This window comes from Centrocercus urophasianus, unplaced genomic scaffold, assembly GCF_019232065.1.
Source record: "Centrocercus urophasianus isolate 14NV4802_14NV808 unplaced genomic scaffold, USGS_Curo_1.0 seq_18, whole genome shotgun sequence".
Taxonomy (NCBI): Eukaryota; Metazoa; Chordata; class Aves; order Galliformes; family Phasianidae; genus Centrocercus; species Centrocercus urophasianus.
In genome coordinates, this window is record NW_024884733.1 from 13,239,085 (window position 1) to 13,250,011 (window position 10,927).

General features: G+C 41.6%; 1 protein-coding gene across 1 annotated transcript; it reads left to right on the forward strand.

Annotated features, from left to right (window-relative positions):
• The first annotated feature begins 253 nt into the window (after nucleotides 1-253).
• On the forward strand, nucleotides 254-10,689 carry GCLM (glutamate-cysteine ligase modifier subunit). The gene is made up of 7 exons (XM_042819950.1): nucleotides 254-424; nucleotides 3,264-3,329; nucleotides 3,934-4,018; nucleotides 4,701-4,757; nucleotides 5,319-5,521; nucleotides 6,669-6,783; nucleotides 8,551-10,689. The coding sequence occupies exons 1-7, from the start codon at nucleotides 305-307 to the stop codon at nucleotides 8,718-8,720; spliced, it is 816 nt and encodes a 271-aa protein (XP_042675884.1). The 5' UTR covers nucleotides 254-304; the 3' UTR covers nucleotides 8,721-10,689.
• The last annotated feature ends 238 nt before the right edge of the window (nucleotides 10,690-10,927 follow it).

Sequence of the window (10,927 nt, forward strand, 5' to 3'; positions counted from 1 at the left end):
CGATTTCCGCGAGCTAAACGAGCGCCATTGGTTCAGCGGCCGCAGCCGGCCACCGTCCGCAGGGAGCGGGGCGGCCGCCCGCCTCGACCTCTCGCTCCGCCCCGCCGGCACGCGTGAGGATGCGACGGCGGAGCGAGCGGCGCTCGGTGCGCGCTGCCTCCCAGGCCGGGCCCTCCCCGCTCCGCCCCGCCGCCCATTGTCCTCGCGCCATGTGACCGCGGGCGGTTACAAAGCGCGGGCCGCCCGCCGCTCCGACTGCTGAGTCACGGCGTCCCTCGGTGCCGCTGCAGCGCGAGGCTTCGCCATGGAGACGGAAGGCGCCCGTGCTCTGCTGGAGCGAGCGGACACCCTCAACCTGCAGACCGGCAACCTGCTGAGCTGGGGCTGCGGCCGCAAGAAGTGCCCCGCCACCCCTAGCGAGGAGGTGAGCGGGCGGCCCCGGGCCGTCAGGGGCCCTGCGGCGGGAGGCTGCGGGCCGGCGCCTGAGGGAGCGCTGGGGCCCTCCGCCGGCGCGTCTGTGGAGATACAGCCGACCTTCGGGACTTCGTCCGCTCGCCGGGCGCCCGTTAGCAAGGGCGACGCGATGCGGCAGGCCGTGCCTCCCCGCCGCCGCCGTGAGAAACACAGACGGCGCGGCGGTGTTGCAGTGGCCGCTGCGCGGTGCGGGCCGGGCCGGCGGCGTTCGGGCTGGGGGTGGGGCTGGTCCCGTGAGCCTGGAGCGGCTGCGTCGAAACGCGTCGGGCCGAGCGGCCGGTGAAGTGCTGTCCGCCTTGAGGGCAGCGCCGGGGCTGGTAAGCTGTGGTGGTTGAGGCTGTGCCTGATGAAACCGCGTCGTGCGTCTGGTCTCGGGGAATCAGGCTGTAAGGCGAGGGGGTTCCTCGTGCTTCGTTCAGGAGAATGACGTGACGCAAACCCTCATTTCAAGCAGTGAGGTTCTCCTTTCCAACTTAGAATCATTTTAATGCTTCAGTGATGGTGACAAGTTTAGGCGAAGTGCAGTCGCTGATGTCTTCTTTGAAGACTAAAGTGAAGACTAAAGTGAAGATTAAAGTGATTAATCAAAATGTACTTTTGATTAATATTTCAAAGCCATTACCTCTAGCGCTGGATGTCATCGCCTGCAATCATTCTAGCCAACTGGAGCATCCTGTGGCTGTGGACTACAGAGCTCCTGCTTTGCTGTCCGACCAGGTGCCTGAAACTTGACCTCATGCACTCAGCAGAGCTGCTTAGAGCTGCACTGACATGATGCTGTGTTATAAGTTGGCTTAGTGTGTGACTGCACGCAGACCGTGGGAGTGGTGACCACGCGGAAAGGCAATGCGATACCAAGGAAGAGTTCCTCGTACTTTTATGTGGATGTTGTGAAGTAATGGCTCCTATTTTGGCCGCATTACTGATTGCTGTGGCCCATGTGAAATAGATCTAGCAGCTAAGAGGATGCTGCAGCATCACCAGCAAATGGTGTCAGTACCATCTGGAAGGTTATTGAAGAGTGGCGGTGTGCATAGCTGGTCCGTTGGGGTATTTCTGGACATTCGATTACAGAGATGTTTTCATTTAAACATAAGGCTGCCAACTTGCTGGCATTGCTGGAATTCCAAAACCAGCATAATTTATCAGAAATAAGTGAGTTTTAATCTATTCTGCTTAGTGTGGCAGTGTGTGGTGTTCCTAGTGTGAGAACAGAAGCAGAACGTTGAGAAGAATGAACTGTAGGGCTGATAGCAGTGAGCTATAACCGCTGTGCTGCTCAGAGGCGCAGGGCGCACTGTGTGCCTCACTGTGCTGGGAGGAGGCGGTGTGCCCTGGGGACAGAGTTTTGTTCAATCCAGCACTGCAGCAACAGGGAGTGGCAAAGTAGTAGAAATGGGATATACATCTTGAGCAGTCCTGCGCTTTTCTTCAGACAGGAGAAGATTGCCCATGTTGATGGGAACATAATGTTAAAGAATTCTAGCGTCATGGATAGCTGCTTAGTGAAGTCAGTTCTTGACTTTCGAGTCAATTAGTTTATTCCTCACGTTTTAAGTGTCACACATAGTGTTCTTACAGGATTATGTCTTGTCTTTTTGGCGTTGGATTCCTGTATGGTGGTATCACAGAATGGCCAGGGTTGGAAGGGACCTCAAGGATCATGAATCTCCAAACCCCCTGCCACATGCAGGGCCACCAACCTTCCCATTTAATACTAGACCAGGCTGCCCAGGGCCCCATCCGACCTGGCCTTGAACACCTCCAGGAATGGGGCATCCAAACCCTCTCTGTGCAGCCTGTTCCAGCACCTCACCACTCTCATAGTAAAGAATTTCCCCCGGCATCCAACCTAAATCTCCCCTCCCTCAACTTAAAACCATTTCCCCTTGCTCTGCAGTTATCAACCCTTTCAAAGAGTTGATTCCCCTCCTCTTTGTAGGCTCCCTTTAGAGCATTGGCCTTGGTGTGGAGTGTAATGGGTTCTGAGTTCGTGTTAGTTGTCCCAGGAAACTGCTATTCAGAGATATAAGAAGGTATTTGCACAGATATAAAATGCTTTACTGCCCTTTCAGCAACATGGGCTTTTGGAGTGCTTCTCTCACAGCAGATAGTCTGACAGTGCATAGCATTAGTCTGCAGGGTGGCATGTTAGAGGGAAGGGTACAGGTACAGCTGAAGCACTGGTGCAATATTCAGTTTGTTAATTAGCTTACTGAGGCTTAATGAGTGTAGCAAGGCAAACCTATTCATATTCATAGTCAGAATTGTCACCAGATCTATTTCACATCTGGAAGAAGGAAAAGTGCAACTGAAGGTAGGATCTGAAGGATCGTCCTAGAAATTTTATACAATGGAATAAGAAGGTGGAAAAGGGTTGCACCTTGGAAAGAGAGGTTATGAATGTAATAAGTGACTGTAATGTTGTTACAGCACATATGCTATTATCTGTTTACTTTGCAACTAAATAATCTCTGCATTAAATAAAAAAAAAACACCCGCAATGTAGGCCTCTATTTCTTGCATACAATTCTTTTTAGGATGGTGTTGGTCACAAATAAATGAAGTATGGTACTTGTGTTACTGCTAAAACTCTTTGAAAGAGGAGAAGAATTCTTCTAGAGTTAGCTTGCTTGAACAAGTTTCGTATGGAAACTATGGAAGAAGAATCATTTGTGGTTGAAGAAATTGGATCACGAGTTTACCTGCTGTCTGCCATATGTCTGTGAATCATTGTATTTCTATGCAACTGAAACATAAACACACCTGAATATCAAAATATTTTTTAGGTGCGGGACTGCATTCAGAAAACACTGACTGAATGGAGCTCAAAGGTTGGAAGAGATCAGAATCAGGTAGGAGAGACTGTGCACCTTACATTTGAACACAAATATGTACTTTTAAAATATGAATGAATCTACTGAAATTTTATGAATGTCTGCAGCTCCAGATACCTTAAACAGTATTTCTCAACCTCCTTTTTGGTTGCTTTTTCTCTGTTTGTTTTCATGTGTGATATTTCTTAGCCTCTTGAGATTCACTGAAGTAAAGAATCCTGTTGATGGGGAAATAAGAATTCTCAACTGAGGAAGCTGTTGGGTTTCTTTGCTTGCTTTGTTTAGGAAGGTAGTTTGCCATAGTGGTCTCTTTACATCCGAAAAGCAAATTACTCCTAAATGTTGTTCCAGTAATTTGTATTACTATATATGTAATTCCTATCAATATATATGTTGTGTGTGGTTGTTTGTGTTGGGTTGTATTTCTTTTTTTGTCATACAGTATTTTCCTCTGACTTCACATAGGTCAAGAGGTGCTGTGTTACTTTGTTTTTGTGTAACTGCACTTTTATGCTACGTCTGTTTCTGTAAGGTTTTTGTTGTGGAATTGTGTTTGAATTAACAATAGTGTTCAGAAACTTACTGTCACCCATTGACAAGTTGTCTCATGTGATTCCTAAAGGAAATGGCAGAGGTTCTGGAATGTACCGTAGCTCAAGCTGTAGAAAAAATGAATCCTGAAGAAAGGGATGAACTGAAAGTATCAGGTAAGAATGCAGATTTTTTTAAAAAATCTGGTGGGATGAAAGGGTTTCATATGCTGTTTTTAGTAGGAAGTTCACATGTATATATTTTTTTCTTCTTGTTTTGTAATGGCTAAGTCAAATGTCATCAGTGCTCACTGTCATGCTTACATCAGTTAGCTGAGAAAGACCCAAACATGTTTCAGGTTTTAAAGCTGCTCATCATTTTTCTACTTTAATTTCCATCCCATTGGGACATTAAAAAAATATTTTGTGAATCTTTGACTTTGCTGTAGCAAATTATCACAGATAATGCTACAGTGAAGAAAAAACATCGGAAGCACATTTATTTGCATAACTGTGCCAGGTCAAATGTGATGAACTTGGAGGAAGTCCAAACTAACGCTAGGACATCCCAACTTCAGTAAGTTCTGAAGGAATCTTTGTACTGCTGTCCCAGCTTTACAGCTTACTTGGCCTCTAATTGGATGAGTTCTTATTCTCAGACTGTGCAACTCTCAAATTTAAGAGACCAGTGTTGTTTTTGGGCAGTTACGTTCCAGAATTTTTTCAGATTTTTGAACTGATGAATACTTTTACAAGCCCTTACCAAGAGCTCTTAAATAGCTATTTGCTACTGCTGTATATGCTGCATATTTAGTAATTGCTGGCTTGTTCAGTTATGGATTTGTTTCTTGGAAAACAGCAAAACTTTTCATTGTTGGATCAAGCTCTTCATCAATCAGAGATGCAGTGGACATGGGTAAGTGTGAAACTTGAACTTCAAGGCTTTTTTATTTCTTTTACTTCAGTATTTAGATCTAAAATTAGGACATTTTTTCCACTTGAGATGTATTTAATGACCGCTGCAAGTATATGCTCTTTTCCTTTAAAGAGAAGCATAAGTAGTCAAGTATAATTTATGCATTATTTCAGTCAGTAAACTTACTAAATGTGCATCTCTGTAAAAACTCAAGTTTGATTCTTTGCTCCAGGGAGGAGCAAGTTCTTATTCCTTCACACAGATCTTATTAAATAGTGAGAAGCGTGTCGTGTTTTTGTAACAATGATACAGTGAGTTTTTACCAGTTAAAAAACAACTAACAACACTATGAATTTCACTGCTAACTGTGATATTTTAGATCTGTAAGTTTGATTCTTGGCTAAGGAAATTGTGTTACTGGTATTTGGCTTCTAATGAGAATTCTCAAATGGTGAACTGGAAGCAGTGAAGCAGCAGCTGTGTTGTTTCTGCTGAATTTGAGATGTGATGCTGCTTATGTTCTTACCTCATGAAAAAAAAATTGCTGTCGTTATTTTTCAGCATGTTCTTCCCTTGGAGTTGCTCAGTTAGATTCGGTCATTATTGCTCCACCTCCTATTGAAGATGGAGCTAATCTCTCTTTGGAGTATCTGCAACCTTATTGGCAAGAACTTGAAACTCTAGTTGAAAGCAAAAAGATTGTTGCCATAGGCACCTCTGACCTTGATAAAACACTTCTAGAGCAGCTGTACATATGGGCACAGGTGAGAACAAACTTCATAATTGCATTTCTATGGCAGAATTTTGTTGGTTGCCATGTTGTAATAATTTAGTGTGTATTATTTGTTATAATAGTTAAAAAAAAAAATAAAAAAAAACTGGCTCCAATTATTTTCAGCATCTTACTGACTGTCATAATGTTGTTCAATGGGGGGAACGCTCCAGATGTGATTGTCACTTGTTCAGTGTTTTTTTCTAAACAGGTCCCCGAGGACTGTAGGCCATGGGTGGGTTCAGTAGTAGTAATTTGAAGAAGTAGGGGGCTTAGTTTTGAACATCCTTATGAACAGGACCATAAAAACTACTCTTAAACCTTAAGGTTTATTCCAGTGATGTTTTGATTATAGCTGTTTGGACTTCAAAGAATGGAGGGGTTTCCCTTTGGAAAATGCGTCTTGCATGCCAAACATAAACTGAAAGAGGAAGAGAGACTGAATCAAGCAGCATAATGTTTGCTTGTCCAATGTGACTACTTGCCTTGTCATACTTGAGTGCCAGAGGTCACTACTAGCATCTGACCATGCTTGTGTAAGCTTAGGGATTTACTGTTTTGGTATCAGTTCTTTGAATACTGCTCTTGCATTTCTTTTGTGATGTGTGAACGTGACAAAACTGTTTTATACTCCTCACTCTGTAGTATATTGAGATAGTTCAGGGAATTGATAACCATCTGCACAGTTATCATGGATGTAGACTGTGGTGAGCAGTCAGTGGGAAAGTCCCTTTTAACTTGATATGTTTTATTTGAATATATGAAAGGTTGCAAATTATATATCCTTAATAAACCTGAATTTTGAGATCTTTTTTGAAGTAACACCCCTATAACATTCTTACTGCAGAGAGGGGGTAGAAATACTCTGGTATTTAGGGAGCACAGTAGACAGGAAGCCACGATGGGTTAGAATGTGCCTCACTGTGATGGTACCTGAAGTGAGATCCTATGTTGTTTTGTGCCCCGGGCTGCGGGAAGTTGCAGGTGTTGGAGCTGGTTGTTGAGCGACGTGTGGAACTTCTGCCCTTGCTCAGGTCTCACAGCAGTGGTCAAGGCAGATTGGTCCAAGCGCTGTAATACAGGCGTAGGTGCAAAGAACGACAATGTATTTTCTTATAAAAGCATTCTATTACTTTCAGGTGAAACCGAGTAGCAATCAGGTGAACCTGGCTTCCTGCTGCGTGATGCCGCCTGATCTCACAGCATTTGCAAAACAGTTTGACATACAGCTGCTAACTCACAATGACCCGAAAGGTAAGACTTTGCAAGATGGCCTAACAGTTCTGCAGTGTTCAGACATGTAATGGTAACCAAAGGCTTCTAAATGCACGTATTCAGTCCAAAATCAGGAATGATCTTTCTCTGAACTTCAAACTTCATTACATTTGATTCCTGAAAAAAGGATTTTAGAAAGTTCATCTCTACAAAGTATTATATAATACAAAGTATTACGTTCTTGCTTTCCCTTCCAGAAGAGGGAGGGAGAGAGGGTGCAAAGGCAACAAGTCTTCCACCATGGGTTAGTCCTTTGAAATACTTTTAACTGGCAAAAACAATGTAAATATAAGAACAAAGTACTGAGATCTTTTTTACTATGCTTCATTCAAAAATAACTTATTTATATAAATCACATAAACTCATTTTGTTCTTGGTGAAGGGCAGTAAATGACAAATGGAAGTCCACTTGCCCAGAAATTTTCTGAGGAGATCTTGCATGAGAGCGTTGATGGTCAGTCAGTTGATCTTTGCATAATGTTGGAAACAGGAAATTATTACTCTTCATGATGGATTCTTTCAATTGTGATGACTTTCACAAATTCTTTCTGTAACTGTTTGAATTCTTCAGTTGTTTAGAGCAGTTTATAAAATGGTTGAAGGACTTTTAAGACTTTCTGTAATCTCTAGAACTCTGAGCTATTAGCTCACTGGAATATACTGGAGTATTGCATTCATTTCTCAAAACTCATCAGAAGATCTTTGCTGTAATGATACCTTAAATATCTTGCTGGAACTGTAAGCCTGAAGTCTTAACCAATACTTTGCTCATTCCCTTCCCACACATTTCTTCCTGATCAACAGTTGTCTTTTTTTTTTTTTTTTTTTTCTTTCTTCTCCTTTCCTCCCTTCCCCCCCTTAAGTTAAAAACAAAACCAAAAAAACAAAAGCCAGCTCTGTATGAAATGCTATCTAAGTACCTGCTTTATAGTATCACTGTCAAAACCAATGGGTTACATCAGTGCTTGAGAATGTGTCAGTTCCACCCTAGCAGGCTACAAGATGAATTGCAATTCAATGTGGCAAATTCCACGTCCAAAACACAGCCTGTGATTTAATAGCTAATCTCAATCAAGAGTCATGAAATGAAGAAGATAATTTTGTTTGAAAATAAGGCAGAGTCATTTTCTCATGCAATGTTTGCAAAGCCTAGTTTTTCTGTCTTGGTCAGCTGAAAAGTCTTGAGACTATCTTTGGGAATGCTCCTCATCAGATTGTTGCTTTGACTGACTTGAGGAAACTAGGAGAGTTTGTATTTTCCTGGTCATCCTGCTTTTTAGCAATTATCCTTGTTTTCCTTGATGCTTTCTGAGCTTATACCCATGAGTCCCATTACAGGAGATGCTATAAAGGCTGAGCTTCTTGTGGCTGCAAAAAGAACTCTGCTGCTGCTCACTACTTTGCTGATTTCAGCCTCATGCTTTACTGCTCTCTGATTTGTCTAGCTAGTGTCTTGACTTTAATTTTTGCTTTTTCTTGCTAGTAGCTCTGCTGATCAGCTCCATTAGATGTGGTGGAATTCTGTTTATTGGTTCTATAGAAAATAATGTTTGTTAAAAGGCAAAAGCTGTCTGGAAGATTTATTCTGAAATGTTGAATGGAATTTCCCTTGTATGTATTCAGGAGTGGATACCTGATGCTGCTGAAGGTTTTCACTGTAGGCAAAAGATTCTCTTACTAAGTGTTGCTTTTTGCAGCTGTTTGTCTGGCATTATTTAAAGCATGAATATTCCTTTTTAACTTTAGAATTACTTTGTGAAGCAAGTTTTCAAGAAGTTCTTCAGGAAAGCATCCAGAACATCAAAGCACACGAATGGATTCCTTTATGGATTCTGCGGTATTCAGTCATTGTTAAAAGCAGAGGAATTATCAAGTCCAAAGGCTATATCATGCAAGCTAAAAGAAACGCCTCTTAAAACCCTTCACCTTTTTTTTATTCTTTGAAATGTCCTACTGTTTTAATTTCTGGGGGATGGGAGGAACATGCCTTTTTCATAGAGAGACTTTACATCATTTATAACAAAGACCAAAAGTTGTAATTATTGAGCATGATGTCAGAAGGACCATCTGCAGTGTTCTGATGATATATTTTTTAATGTACTGACCAGTTCATTAAAAATGTTTTGGCTTTACTGTTGAAACGATCTATAAAGAAACAGCTTAAAGTATTTCTTTTTATGACCAGTTCACTGTAGGAGTTCTGATTATATTTCAGCTACCGCTAGGCAGCATAGAGAAACATATATTTTTAAGTTCAATTTCTCTTCAATATTTACTAATGTGGTAGGAACATGGATTTCAAACTTTCAAGGACTGATTTATTTTTTTTTTTTATAGAAAATTGCCATCTTTCATGGAACAATTATTCTAAATAAACTATCTTTACTTCTTATGTATATAGGCAAAGTAGTTGTTTAATTTGTGTGGATGGGAAAAATTGGTTTATTTTTAATATATCATGTTTATATTAAAAAAAAAAAAAGCAATCCTCTTTAGAAGATTTAGAAAGAAGCATCTTCCAAATTGCTTTACTTTTTATGACTTGAATTCCTTCTGTCTTTTGTGCCTGTGCGCTTTTAGTACTTCACAAATGATGGCATCTTTGCCATTTCAAGTAGAAAATGTTCCATTGTGTGTTTAAAATTAAGAACTGGAAACAAATGATGAGAAATGTGTTAATCAGGAATCCAATAGTACTTGGTTTGTCCTCAGCTGTGTGTGTTTGTTCTTCTAATGTTCAAGAGCTATGCAATCTGAATCAGCCATGGCAGAAACAGTGGGAAATGTTAAGGCTGCTGACTGTGTGTTCATGTAAAAGGGATGATGATTCTGAGGATTGCCTTGGAAACGGCCTTGCTTGGGTGCCATTCAGAAATGAAGCAGACAAAGATTGTCTTAGACTTAGATATCTTTCTGTTTGGCAGTAGCTTAATGGTCTGGCTTTGGAGTCTTAGGGAGAAATGATTGCAGCTAAGGCCAGTTTAATGTGCTCTATTGGAAAGGCCTTTAAATTTCCTTGGCATTAAAATCAGAATAGAAGGCAAAAAAAAAAAAAAAAAAAAAAAAAAGAGCTCTGTCTGTTCACCAGGGGTTCTAAGTGTCAAGAATCCAATGCTCATTTTCCTCTGGATTTCAGGTAGGAGTTACTAATACTTATTAGTACTAGTTAAATTATTTGTATGCATTTATTTTGAGCTTAGGGCTGTGAGGAAACAAATTTCCACCGTTTTTTAAATTCTATTGTGCAGGCAGCGAGTTGAATCTACAGTGCTTGTAGGCACTGTGTGGAAATACCAGCTCGCTCTGAACCATTCCACTAAGTTACAAGATGATTCTTTGAGATGCCTTTGAGTTCTTCACTATCTTATGTGCATATGGCAAACCCTAGGAATGCGTGGATTTCTACTATTGCTTCAGTTGTTTTGATAAACAAGAGGCAGAGAACTTGAACTAGTAATGTATCAATAAAATGTTCTGGTTTTTTCCTCCTGAACAAAATGTAGGGTTTATGTCGGGTCAGTGTGCATCAGATCTGGAAAAGGTGTTTCCTTTGTACCTTGTGTATGGCACTGAGTTGCGTGCTGCTGCTGATTAACCACTCTGAACTGTTTGCTGCCATTATTTGATTGCATGTGTGTTCTGTCAGTGGGAATTCCCTAAAATAAGAGCTGTGCTAAAACAATGCACGTTGCCCTTATGGTGTCATTATTTACTTTCCAGCTGTCAACTGAGTTCTCTTGCTTTAGGAAAATGCCCTTTAAGACAGTCTTGTTTTTGCGATGTCATTGATAGCATAACAACTTATCAGCTTTTCAATATTACTCTCTGTGCAGAAGTCTGAGAGGTGGCATTTCTTTCAGAGATGAATTAAAAACTGAAGTTCTTCTAGGCCGTTGTATGAATTCTCATTGTCCTCCTCCTACTTTTTCACCTTATCGGAGCCTTTGTCATAAAACGTGTATTTTAAGCTGAGCTCCCGAACGCGGTGCCTCCTCCCCGCTGCGTGGTGCGGTACGGGGAAGGGAAAAACAACAACAAAAAGAGCATTGTCGGTACTGAAGAAGCGTCGTAGCTCACGTTCCTCCCCCCTCTCTGCTTTCACCTTTACGCCAGACTCGGTTCT